General features: G+C 45.8%; 1 protein-coding gene across 2 annotated transcripts in view; it reads right to left on the reverse strand.

Annotated features, from left to right (window-relative positions):
• Nucleotides 1-10,984: 10,984 nt before the first annotated feature.
• The window catches only part of LOC126213093 (ankyrin-3-like), a 92,155-nt gene continuing 88,577 nt past the window's right edge, over nucleotides 10,985-14,562 (reverse strand). For both annotated transcript variants that reach the window (XM_049940691.1, XM_049940692.1), the window contains exon 3: nucleotides 10,985-12,654. In XM_049940691.1, the coding sequence (XP_049796648.1) occupies nucleotides 10,989-12,654 (1,666 nt within the window). In that variant the 3' untranslated portion in view covers nucleotides 10,985-10,988. The remainder of the gene's footprint in view (nucleotides 12,655-14,562) is intronic.

Here is a 14,562-nt window from a genome sequence, read left to right on the forward strand (position 1 = left end):
AGACGAGCTGCGTTAGCGTAACGGTTAAGGTGTTGGGCTTCTATGCGAAAGGTTATGAGTTCAGACCTTGTGGGCTGCTTAATATTTTCATTATTTAAATACAATATCGAAGTGCCTTACTTCACGAATTATATTCGTTTGAATGCAATTTTTTTGAAATTTCTAGTGCTTTGTCTCTTCATTAACCCTTTCGCTGCTGCAGACACGTGCTCCCCGCATTCCGCGCTGTGCGCGATTTTGTCATCACTGCACTGCTCGCCTGTGCAGACACATGGTGTTCCCACTGCTTTGACACACTTATCACTCAATTTCACAAAAACTATTTGGCCCAAAAATTTGATTTTTACACGTTTTCTTGACTGATACCTTCCCCCCATAAATGACTTAAATTTGTTTCGATGTTCAACGCAGTTATTATGCAGCATTACATGTAGTAATTTTATATGAAATTTAGGTATCTTGTCCACATTTCATTCTCCACATTGTGGCAACTAAAATCGACTGTACAGAAAGTATACTCTATGGACTTTTACCTCTGCAAACTCTTCAAAATTTCGTGCAATGGTTTACTACATTTAATGCTACACAATAACTGCGTTGAATATCGAAACAAAATTAAGTCATTTATGGGGGGAAGGTATCAGTCAAGAAGACATGTAAAAATATAATTTTTGGGCCAAATAGTTTTTGTGGAATCGAATGATAAGAGCGTCAAAGCAGTCGGAACACCATGTGTCAGCACAGGCGTGCAGGGAGCACGTCTTTGTAGCAGCGAAAGGGTTAATGCGGCCGTGGTGGCTTTACTTAATGAACTGCGCGCTCCCCCCTAAACGTAAGCTTGCGAACCATGCTATACTATAGCGCTGCTTCTCTTGGCTCGTGCGTCGTTTGCAACTGGCAACGCAGCAATCTCCCTTGTCTGGGCGGGCATGCGCGAGCCGCCAAGATACAAGAATTCAATTATAGTCACTCTCTGCCGCAACATATGTCCGGTCCCGAAATCCTAAACCTCGTCAACTGGATCAGCTATTATCAGTACCACAAGAGAATTGATCACTTTGTGTTAAATAGCTATGAACTTAAAAGTGAAAGACACTAAAAGCAATAACAAAATATTTCGAGGATTTGCAAACAACAAAACTGATAGTAGGAATATTAAGCTGTGAAGTGCAGAGCGCTGTATTACATCGTTCACAATAAAAAAATTCTCCAACACCAACTGCGATCAGACAACTGAATTTTTCGCAGCATACTGTTTCGAAAACCAAAATGTGACTCTTCTATCTGACTGACTATGGTAGAGCTTCAACCATGCATTGTGCATTGCAAATGCTTGAAATGGTAATATAAAGATGAAACCTAACCATTAAGAAACGCTTGTAGAACAACATAACTACTTTCAAAGTAATTCTAGCTTTGATACCCTAAATAAAATGTAACGATTCTGTGTCTCAAAACCAGACTCCTGAAGGTGCACTTGAATGGCTACTCCAAGTTGTTCCACACATTCTTATAGCCGTTCAGGGTATCTATGTAACAAATTAAATTTTGTCGTTTGATTAAGTAGCATAGAGAAAAATATGTATGCCCTTGAACTCGATGTGTCCTAGTCCTCGCAATAATTTCGATATTCTTTTATATGGAACAAACGAAGCTCCTCAGAGTAGTCTCTCCTACACACGCTAGGTTCATGTAAGATCGGTATGTTTGTACCTGTATGTTAACTATGAAAACTACTCTTGCTTTTTACTTAAAATGACTTACTATTTATGGAATACCTACCTTAAAGATCACTAATTGTTTAAAAAAGTTTGTTACCAGTTTCAGCGGTTTAAATACAGATAGAAGTTGACAGTGTTACATTCTTCAGATTTCAGCTTGATAATAAATTCAACTGGGAGGAGCACACCACAGAACTGCTGAAGTGTCTTAACAAATCTCTATTTGCAATGCGAATTGTGTCAGACATAGGGGATATAAAAATGAAAAAGCTGGCACACTATGCTTACTTTCATTCCACAATGTCATATGGGATTATTTTTTGGTGTAATACATCAAGCCAAGCTTAAGTTTTCTGGGCAAAGAAACATGCTGTGAGAGTTATATGTGGTGTGAACTCTAGAACATCCTGCAGAAGCCTGTTTAGGGAACTAGGGATACTAACTACTGTTTCCCAATGTATTTATTCCTTAATGAAATTTGTCATTAAAAATATATCACTTTTTCAAACCAACTGCTCAATCCATGGAATCAATACTAGAAATAAGAATAATCTTCACAAGGATTTAAAGTCACTTAGTCTTGTACAAAAATGTGTGCATTATTCAGAAACACACATTTTCAATAACTTGCCAGCAGCCATAAAAAGCTTAACAACCAATGAAATATATATATAAACTTCTGCACAATTTCAGTGCAGTAACGTGTTGATTGTAAATAAGTATTACAGTAGTTGTATTAGACGTTTATTACCTTATAAATAAATAAAAAAACTTTTTTTTTAAATTCAGTGCATTAGTATTTTTAAAATGGCTCTTTCATGTAGTAAGTTTCTTTAATTTAGGTCTATGGTCACAATCTTTTTTGTTTAACAGATTACCGTTTTCGGTCTTCAATGACCATCATATCTGTTCATAAAAACAGATCTGATGATGGTCATTAAAGACCGAAACCGGTAATCTGTTGAACAAAAAAGATTGTGACCATAGACGTAAATTAAAGAAATTTATTACATATACTGTGTTACATATACTGTGTTTTTTCGCGACGATGTCGCAGCTTGTGAAATCTTTCATATAGTGTTCATTAAAAAATGACGATCATTCCACTTGGGACCTGTGGAATTGTACATTAGCTTATTTATTTTAGTTGTAAATATTTGTCATGTATCGTTGTTTTCCTGAATGTTCGACATCCTGGAGGATCTCCTCACTGCGGATCAATTGGGATGAAAATAAATCTAATACCGCTGGAAAGCGAAACTTTTGGCGATGTGACGATTACGCGCAATCAGCGTACCATTATATACACATTTGCATCCTTTCTCTAACAATAAGAACCTGCAGTCTAACTGTTTTTTTATACGAAGTCAGATTATTCTTGCTGTGCACTGCAACATATTTCATCGCACTGTGCTGCAGTTTAACACGGTCAACCACCAGCCAACTTGTCGCTCTCCTACAGGTGTATCTGTGGCTGGTGTTATAATATGGGGAAAAATAATGGTGGCTTAACTGAAAAATTAAGTACACTTACAGGAAAATAATCGCAACACCAAGAAGGAGTTGCGCGACATCAGTGGTAGTTGCCAGGCATTTTTACATCTGAGAGACGATGCCTGTTCACTTTTCACACCAGCCGCCTAGGAGTGGCGTTGGTAACACCTCTGTGACGAAGCAAATCAGGGTTGCTTTAAATACACGCAATAACGGTCGCGATGGTTACTTACATTTAAGATCAGACGAAGTGAGTTGATGAGAGTCAAGAATGCCTTTAAGGAGAGAGAGATGCCATTACCAACAGCTCATTGAGTTTGAACGAGATTGTGTAATAGAGCTAATAGAAACTGGATGTTCCGCCTGAAATTTCACTATAAAAATACAGCGACCAGCCACTTTTTTAAAATGCGTTTTATGTAAGCCACTGTGCATTTCGTGTTTGCACCCATCTTCAGCTGGCAAATTACACGTATCTTCAGTTTCTACAGTGGGACAATATCGACAGCAGTTTGGATGCTGCAGCTGGCCTGTGAAAGAGCAACGATTCCAATCATTACTCGCGAAATTGAAGTAAATGATTGCTCTTTCACAGGCCAGCTGCAGCATCCAAACTGCTGTCGATATTGCACCACTGTAGAAACTGAAGATACGTGTAATTTGCCAGCTGAAGATGGGTGCAAACCCGAAATCCATATTGGCATAAATATAATGAATTTAAAAAAAGTGGCTGCTCGCTGTATTTTTATAGTAAAATATTATTATCCACGCCCACAGAGCTCAACAGCCCAAATAAAATGGACAAATTGTTATCCGCCTGAAATGTCGGAGAATGATGTGGCAGGAATGTAGCAACTGTAGGTAACTGTTGGCAGCAGTGGTCACAGGAATGACCAGGTTCCGGACAGTCACATGACATTACCAAGAGAAAAGACCATCGCGTTCAGCGAATGGTTGTGGCACATCGTACTGCATCTGCAGCAGCAATTCGAGCACCAGTTGCCACCACCGTGATACAACGAACACTTACAAAATGGTTACTTCGAGGGCAGCTCCGAGTCAGACACGCTGTTGCGCGCACTTTACTGACCCCAAACCACCGCCATTTGCGACTTCAGTGGTGGCCACGCGAGAGCTCATTGGAGGGCAGGGAGGAGTCTGTTGGGAATCCTGACGGAAGCGGGTTCTACCACGCTGGCGGCGACGGCAGTGTTCTGGTCGGTAGGCGTCCAGGTGAGGGCCTGCAACCAAGCTGTCTGCGTGCTGGACACACTGCACCTACTCCTGGATTCACGGTCTGGGGCGCGGATTCATACGACACCGGGAGCACTCTCGCGGTTATCGCACGCACCCTGGCTCAGAAACTGAACGTCCGTCTGGTGACTGGACCTGCTGTGCTGCCATTCATGGAGGTGTTTTCCAACAGGATAACGCTCGCCCACATACCGCTGCTGTAACCCAGCGTGCTCCACAGAGAGTCCACGTGTTATCTTGGTCTGCCGGATTACCAGATCTGTCTCCAATAGAGCACAATGCGACCTCATTGGACAACTCCAGTGTCATCTACAACCACCATTAACCGTCAATATATTGACTGATCAAGTTCAACAAGCATGGAACATCATCGCACAAACTGACATTCAGCATCTGTACAACACAGTGAATCCAAGTTTGCATTCAACATTCTGACAGTTACACCGGTTGTTAATGTACCAGCATTTCACATTTGCCATGTTCTCTCACACTTTCATTAACCTGTGATCTCGTAATATGCTACTGCCAGAATTTCATTACCCGACATTGTCATCTTTTTCAGTCATCACTTGCTGCAGCCTTTGTGATTTATCCCACCTCAAACGACCCAGTATTCTGAGGCACAATGCAATCTGTCCATAGTTCATGGTCTGGTGGCCAGCGTTGCTGCCTCTGGATCACGAGGTCCCGGGTTCGTTTCCCGACCGCGTTGGGAATTCTCTCTGCCTTGGGACTGGGTGTTTGTGTTGCCACCACCACCACCACCACCACCACCACCACCACCACCACCACCACCACCACCACCACCACCACCATCCGTGACTGTGGCTAGATTGGATTGTATAAAAATTGGGCTTGTAAAAAATTGGGACTTTATACAGGTGCTCATGACTGCAGTAGAGCGCCACAAAAACCAAACATCACAATGCAATCTATCATTTCATCTTTACTTTGATGTGATTTACGGGATAAAATTCGCTACAGGGATCCAATCTTTCATCCCTGCTGTTGAGTATATACATCGAAGAAGCAACGACGGAAATAATAGAAAGGTTCACGAGAGGGATTGGAATTCAGAGTCAAACGATTCCAATGATAAGATTCGCTGCTGATATTCCTGTCCTCTGTGAATGTGGAATGAACATTCTAAAGAGAACAGAATATGGACAAACTACACAGTAAAAATACAAAAATAATGAGAAGCAGCAGAAATGAGGGTCACAAGGCACTTAATACCAAATCTGGTTATTACACTACTGGCCATTAAAATTGCTATGCCAAGAAGAAATGCAGATGGTAAACAGGTATTCATTGAACAAATATATTATACTCACGCAATTTGGGTGCATAGATCCTGAGAAATCAGTACCCAGAACAACCACCTCTGGCCGTAATAATGGCCTTGATACACCTGGGCATTGAGTCAAACGGAGCTTGGATGGCGTGTACAGGTACAGCTGCCCATGCAGCTTCAACACGATACCACAGTTCATCAAGAGTAGTCACTGGCGTATTGTGACGAGCCAGTTGTTCGGGCACCATTGACCAGACGTTTTCAATTGGTGAGAGATCTGGAGAATGTGCTGGCCAGGGCACGAGTCGAACGTTTTCTGTATCCAGAAAGGCCCTTACAGGACCTGCAACATGCAGTCGTGCATTATTCTGCTGAAATGTAGGGTTTCGCAGGGATCGAATGAAGGGTAGAGCCACGGGTCGTAACACATCTGAAAGCTAACGTCCACTGTTCAAGCTGCCATCAATGCGAACAAGAGGTAAGCGAGACGTGTAACCGATGGCACCCCATACCATCACGCCGCGTGATACGCCAGTATGGCGATGACGAATACACGCTTCCAATGTGAATTCAACGCGATGTCGCCAAACACGGATGCGACCATCACGATGCTGTAAACAGAACCTGGATTCATCCGAAAAAATGACGTTTTGCCATTCGTGCACCCAGGTTCGTCGTTGAGTACACCATCGCAAGCGTTCCTGTCTGTGATGCAGCGTCAAGAGTAACCGCAGTCACGGTCTCCGAACTGATAGTCCATGCTGCTGAAAACGTCATCGAACTGTTTGTGCAGATGGTTGTTATCTTGCAAACGTCCCCATCTGTTGACTCAGGGATCGAGACGTGGCTGCACGATCCATTACAGCTGTACGGATAAGATGCCTGTCATCTCGACTGCTAGTGATACGAGGCCGTTGGGATCCAGCACGGCGTTCCGTACTACCCTTCTGAACCGACCGATTCCATATTCTGCTAACAGTCATTGTATCTCGACCAACGCGAGCAGCAATGTCGCGATACGATAAACCGCAATCGCGATAGGCTAGAATCCGACCTTTATCAAAGTCGGAAACGTGATGGTACGCATTTCTCCTCCTTACACGAGGCATCACAATAACGTTTCACCAGGCAACGCTGGTCAATTGCTGTTTTTGTATGAGAAATCGGTTGGAAACTTTCCTCATGTCAGCACGTTGTAGGTGTCACCACCTGCGCCAACCTTGCGTGAATGCTCTGAAAACTAATCATGTGCATATCACAGCATCATCTTCCTGTGGGTTAAATTTCGCGTCTGTAGCACGTCATCTTCGTGGTGTAGCAATTTTACTGGCTAGTAGTGTACAAAGTAGCAAAAAGTAGGGAATTCTGCTACCTTGGAAACAAAATAACCCAAGGCAGACAAAGCCAATAGGGCATAAAAATCAGTAGAACAGCCGGCCGAAGTGGCCGTGCGGTTAAAGGCGCTGCAGTCTGGAGCCGCATGACCGCTACGGTCGCAGGTTCGAATCCTGCCTCGGGCATGGATGTTTGTGATGTCCTTAGGTTAGTTAGGTTTAACTAGTTCTAAGTTCTAGGGGACTAATGACCTCAGCAGTTGAGTCCCATAGTGCTCAGAGCCATTTGACCCCATTTTGACAGTAGAACAGATAAAGAGAGTATTCCTAGCCAGAAGTCTAGTGGCATCAAACATAGTCCTTCATTTGACGAAGAACTGTCCGAGGATGTACATCTGAAGAACAGCGTTGTACAGTAGTGAATCATGAACTGTGGAAAAATCAGAGAATCTGAGCATTTGAGATGTGTTTCTACAGAACGATGTTGAAAATTAGGTGGACTGATAAGGTAACGAATGAGGAAGAAAGGAACATATGGAAAACACCGACAAAAAGAAGCAGATGGATGATAGCACGTGTGCTGAGACATCAGGGACTAACTTGTACTAGAGGGAGCTGCGGAGAGTAAAAACACTGGAATACATCCAGCAAATAATTGAAGATGTAGATTGCAAGTGCTACTCTGAGATGAAGAGGTTTGGATCGGAAAGGAATTTGTGGTGGTCCACATTAAACGTATCAGATTGATGACTCAAAAAAATGAATGTATGATAAACATACTGCTTGTTAATATTTACTAATAAAAGCAGTCTTGATCACGATTTATTCATCAAGGTGACCGGTTTCGACCACTACTGTAGTCATCTTCAGACCATTGAGTACGTACCTCTTTCTGTTGGAGAATAAGACATTGATCACTGCTGTTCCCGTAATGCATTCAAAAGTAATACTGCTTGTTACTGACCAAGGTGAAATATCATTTCTACGTGATCATGTACAGAGGTGCTATCTCAGATATTTCTAATATTTTAACATAGGTGCCACACTAGTGATATGGCACATGTGAACAGTCGCTGGAGAGCGGATGACGACATCGTTACTGACGACTCTGCGACTCACTGGGTCTCTCACCCTGCTGGTCTCACACACTGCAGGGCGTTTAAAAGTCATTACATCAAAGCTGTAAGTGTGATGGTCACCCCATGGGTAACTACTTTAGTGTAAAATGAAATCTTTACTGACTCTGACGCCAAATGTCACTGGCAGGTCTTTACTAGTCCAGGGACAATGTCACTTCACGAAACTAGAAGGGTCTACTGTAACCAGGTGTGAACCATAGTACCTAACTCAAACACCTAGAGTGATTTTTAACAAGAAAAGGTTAAGAATGAGTAGGCAGAGAAAGGTATTTCAAAAGTGAATTGGGAAATTTAATTTTGCTGTAACTACTCCCTTTTATGCAGGGCACATGACTGGATTACTGGCAACTCTGCGTTCCTATACCCTGCCGCTTGTCAGAGTCATAACCGACACAAAAGGACATTTAGAGTCGCCTGGAAGTGTCAGTGAATATTCTGGTCCCTATCAAAATCTGTTCTTTATACTGTAATCTGTAACCCACACACAGATGACAAAAAGATGTTGAAACATTCTGTATAGTGCTGGGAGTATCACTAGTCATGAATGTATATTTTGGACCAATCTTTCTCATTATTTGGAGCATTATTTAATTAAAAGTGCACTCAGCACATGATACCACATAATGGTCTGATAATGTGATGTGAATAGCGGTGTCACATTCTGGTACAACATAAACATGTGCTGCATGTGCAGAAGTGAATTCTGTCTGGGCTCAGAGCTAAATATGCAATCAACTATAGAACTGATTTAGCAATAAAATATGTAAAGTGAGAATAAAAAAAGGCTCAGCATTATGTAAGCGCACATGGTTTAAAGTAATAAAATAGCAGAAATGCTTCTTGCTAATGGTGTGTTTATAAATCCTACTTATTTTTGCAAGCTTTGGATGAGAAATATATTCAGACTATTTTCTCAGAACGAAGTTTATCTCTTTCAGCTTACTTTAGTGTTCAGATATTTCGCTTCATCTCTCTTTGCTGGCAGCATTACTAGACTAGTTACATTTACGTTTGTCCAAATGAATAACAGCAGAATTAATTTAACAATTTTTTTCATAATGTGGGGCCACAGTCATAATATACACTCCTGGAAATGGAAAAAAGAACACATTGACACCGGTGTGTCAGAACCACCATACTTGCTCCGGACACTGCGAGAGGGCTGTACAAGCAATGATCACACGCACGGCACAGCGGACACACCAGGAACCGCGGTGTTGGCCGTCGAATGGCGCTAGCTGCGCAGCATTTGTGCACCGCCGCCGTCAGTGTCAGCCAGTTTGCCGTGGCATACGGAGCTCCATCGCAATCTTTAACACTGGTAGCATGCCGCGACAGCGTGGACGTGAACCGTATGTGCAGTTGACGGACTTTGAGCGAGGGCGTATAGTGGGCATGCTGGAGGCCGGGTGGACGTACCGCCGAATTGCTCAACACGTGGGGAGTGAGGTCTCCACAGTACATCGATGTTGTCGCCAGTGGTCGGCGGAAGGTGCACGTGCCCGTCGACCTGGGACCGGACCGCAGCGACGCACGGATGCACGCCAAGACCGTAGGATCCTACGCAGTGCCGTAGGGGACCGCACCGCCACTTCCCAGCAAATTAGGGACACTGTTGCTCCTGGGGTATCGGCGAGGACCATTCGCAACCGTCTCCATGAAGCTGGGCTACGGTCCCGCACACCGTTAGGCCGTCTTCCGCTCACGCCCCAACATCGTGCAGCCCGCCTCCAGTGGTGTCGCGACAGGCGTGAATGGAGGGACGAATGGAGACGTGTCGTCTTCAGCGATGAGAGTCGCTTCTGCCTTGGTGCCAATGATGGTCGTATGCGTGTTTGGCGCCGTGCAGGTGAGCGCCACAATCAGGACTGCATACGACCGAGGCACACAGGGCCAACACCGGGCATCATGGTGTGGGGAGCGATCTCCTACACTGGCCGTACACCACTGGTGATCGTCGAGGGGACACTGAATAGTGCACGGTACATCCAAACCGTCATCGAACCCATCGTTCTACCATTCCTAGACCGGCAAGGGAACTTGCTGTTCCAACAGGACAACGCACGTCCGCATGTATCCCGTGCCACCCAACGTGCTCTAGAAGGTGTAAGTCAACTACCCTGGCCAGCAAGATCTCCGGATCTGTCCCCCATTGAGCATGTTTGGGACTGGATGAAGCGTCGTCTCACGCGGTCTGCACGTCCAGCACGAACGCTGGTCCAACTGAGGCGCCAGGTAGAAATGGCATGGCAAGCCGTTCCACAGGACTACATCCAGCATCTCTACGATCGTCTCCATGGGAGAATAGCAGCCTGCATTGCTGCGAAATGTGGATATACACTGTACTAGTGCCGACATTGTGCATGCTCTGTTGCCTGTGTCTATGTGCCTGTGGTTCTGTCAGTGTGATCATGTGATGTATCTGACCCCAGGAATGTGTCAATAAAGTTTCCCGTTCCTGGGACAATGAATTCACGGTGTTCTTATTTCAATTTCCAGGAGTGTATTTCTTTTAAGTCAATACCGCCATTAGCCTGTTTTTTATTTGCAGTGTGTATTTTAAATACGACAGTGTGCCATCTTAGGGACTGTATAACATTAAATCATTTGACAATGGCACTTTAAAGCCGAAATCATGGTCGAGTAAATGTAACACTGCAAATAAAAAAGTCTAATGGCGGTACTGACTTTAAAGTAATTCAACAACACTTATTTTAAAAAAAAACACTTTTATGTGATACTGTTGTGAGTTTTATTTTGACATGTCTATCGACTCCAGGCAGTTCGACAGCCTAGCAAGGTCTAGGGCAGTGTCCCCGTTGTCATCCTCGAGCCCCTCGTCTGCGCCAGACTCGACCAGCACGGCCGCCACCTCTTCGTGGCCGTTTGCTGCTGCACAGTGCAGTGGCGTCCACCCCCGCTGGCCCCTCACATTGGGGTTAGGGGACGACGCCAACAGTAGCCGCACCACTGCCACGTGGCCCTTCTGTGCAGCCAAGTGCAGAGGTATGTCCCCCTTATCATCTCTGAGCTCTCTATCTGCGCCTGCCTCCAGCAGCACTGTCACCACACCTGCGTGGCCATCTGCTGCCGCCCAGTGCAATGGTGTCCATCCATTTCCTCCCCTTACATTGGGGTGAGGGGAGGACATCATCAGGAGCTGCACCACAGCTGTGTGGCCCTTTCGTGCAGCCCAGTGTAGAGGCACAGTTTTCCACTTGTCCATTGCTTCCACCCGTGCCCCACTGTCCAGTAGGCACCTCACCACATCCAGGTACCCCCTTCCCGCCGCCCAGTGCAAGGCAGTTCTCTTGTCCTCATCCTTGGCCTTCACATCTGCACCTGCCGCCAGCAGCATGCTCACCACTTCTGCGTGGCCATTTGCTGCAGCACAGTGCAGTGGCGTCCACTCGTGCTGTCCTCTCACGTTGGGATTAGAAGGTGACAGCAGTAGCTGCACCACAGCTGTGTGGCCCTTCTGTGCAGCCAAGTGCAAAGGTATGTCTCCCACATCATTTCTGAGCTCTCTGTCTGCTCTTGCCTTCAACAGAATAGTCACCACATCTGCGTGGCCACCTGCTGCCGCCAAGTGTAACGGTGTCCATTCATTTGCCCCTCTCCTATTGGGGCGGCGGGAGGACGCCAGCAGTAGCTGCACCACAGCCGTGTGGCCCTGCCGTGCAGCCCAGTGCAGAGGTACAGTATTGTACTTGTCCACTTCTCGCACCTTTGCTCCTCTGTCCAGGAGACATTTCACAACCTCCACGTTCCCCCTGCCTGCTGCCCAATGCAGGGCAGTCCTCTCGTCCTCGTCTTTGGCCCTTACATCTGCACCCGCTGCCAACAGCACAGTCGCCACCTCCGTGTGGCCACTTGCCGCAGCACAGTGTAGTAGCGTCCGCCCGCGCCGCCCCTTCGCGTCGGGCTGAGGAGAGGACGCCAGCAGCAGCTGCAACACGGCCGTGTGGCCCCTCTGTGCAGCCAGGTGCAGAGGCGTGTCCCCCTCATCGTCCCTGAGCTCCTTGTCCGCCCCCGTCTCCAGCAGCACAGTCGCCACACCTGTGTAGCCACACGCTGCTGCCCAGTGCAGTGGCGTCCACCCACGTTGCCCCTTCACATTGGGGTGAGAACGAGATGTCACCAGTAGCCGTACAACGGGCACGTGGCCCTTCCGGGCGGCCCAGTGGAGAGGAACAGTCTGCCACCTGTCTGTGGCATCCACCTGCGCTCCACTGTCCAGCAGACACCTCACAGCATCGATGTATCCTCTTCCCGCTGCCCAGTGTAGGGCAGTCCTCTCGCCCTCATCTTTTGCATTCACATCTGCACCTGCTGCCAGCAGCGTCTGAAGTTCAACCACCGCCCCCTTCTGAGCTGCACGGATCAGGCGATTGTCGTTCTCGTAGCGAGACCACCTCCTGCGCAAAACAATGAAATTCTGTCATTCAATACTGAAAACATGCACATCTCAGGAACATAAAAATTCGAGAAGTAAAACTGAGGACTGTCACAAATACACAATTTTGTAAAAATAAAACATAAGTCTACATTTCCCTTCTTTCTGTGTAACTGAACTGTGGAGAAGTCTTTACATTAAAGTCAATATAAATAGTTGTGCAACATGGCTGCACTCTTCATTCACTAACCACTCTAAACATTTTCACTCCTTTCTTCAATAAATTCAATTTTTATTGTTTCCTGGCAGAATACTGTTGTTAACCAGCGACTCACCCTGGATGCGTGCACCAATACTTCCACAGACTTGCCAAGCTGACAGACAAAAACAATTATCTCTACGAGTTTAAAGATTATTTCCTTATACGACAGCAATGAAGTTGAGTCCAGTTTTTGACAAACCTCGTGGCAGAGTCTCCAAATAATATTGAACGTTACTGTTTGGGTAGAAACCACCAGGTCAAAATAATTAGGATGTTACAATGATGCTAAGTCAATTGCGCTCCCCCCCCCCCCCCCCCCCCACACACACACACACACATACCCACTCACACACACGCACACACTTACAAGCTAAAGGATTATGACTACTGGCTTAATACCACATTGGTCTTCCTTTGGAATGCATGCAGTTCTCAGTAACATGGATTCGACAAGTCTGACAGTTATCTGGATGCAACTATGTGATCAAAAGTCAGCCAGACACCTGGCTGAAAATGACTTACAAGTTGGTGGCGCCCACCATCGGTAATGCTTCATGACAGCTTCCACTCTCGCAAGCATATGTTCAATCAGATGGTGAAAGGTTTCTTGGGGAATGGCACCCCATTCTTCATGGAGTGCTGCACTCAGGAGGTATCAATGTCGATCGGTGAGGCCTGGCACGAAGTTGGCGTTCCAAAACATCCAAAAGGTGTTCTATAGGACTCATGTTAGGACTCTGTGCAGGCCCGTCCATTACAGGGATGTAATTGTCGTGTAACCACTCCACCACAGGCCATGCATTGTGAACGGGTGGTCGATCGTGTTTAAAGATGCAATCGCCATCCCCAAACAGCTCTTCAACAGAGGGAAGCAAGAAGGCGTTTAAAACATCAATGTAGGCTTGTGCTGTGATAGTGCCACACAAAACACGACCACACCAGTGCCTCTGAATTTCACTGTTGGCACTACACACACTGGCAGACGACGTTCACTGGGAATTCGCTATACCCACACCCTGCCATCAGATCACCACATTGTGTACCGTGATTCGTCACTCCATACAAAGTTTTTCCACTGTTCAATTGTGAAATGTTCACGCTCCTTACACCAAGCGAGGCGTCGTTTGGCATTTACCAGCACTCGACCATGTAATCCAAGTTGCCTCACCTACCGCACGACTGTCATAGTACTTCCAATGGATCCTGATGCAGTTTGGAATTCGTGTGTGATGGTCTAGATAGATGTCCGCCTATTACACTTTACGACCCTCTTAAACTGTCGGCTGCCTGTCAACATACGAGGTCGACCTGTATGCTTTTGTGCTGTAGGTGTCCCTTCATGTTTCTACTCCACTATTACATCGGAACAGTGGACCTAGGGACGTTTAGGAGTGTGGAAATACGGCGTACAGACGTATGACACAAGTGACACTCAATCACCTGACCACGTTCGAAGTCAGTGACCTCTGTGGAGCGCCCCATTCTGCTCTCCCACAATGTCTAATGACTACTAAGGCTGCCACTGATATGGAGTACCTGTCAGCAGGTGGCAGCACAATGCACCTAATATAAAAACGAATGTTTTTGGGGGTGTCCGGATACTTTTGATCACATTGTGTATATGGCACCATGTTTCTACATTCAGCCGGTCGGTGTGGCCGTGCGGTT

Source organism: Schistocerca nitens, chromosome 11 (assembly GCF_023898315.1).
Source record: "Schistocerca nitens isolate TAMUIC-IGC-003100 chromosome 11, iqSchNite1.1, whole genome shotgun sequence".
In the NCBI taxonomy this organism is placed as follows: domain Eukaryota; kingdom Metazoa; phylum Arthropoda; class Insecta; order Orthoptera; family Acrididae; genus Schistocerca; species Schistocerca nitens.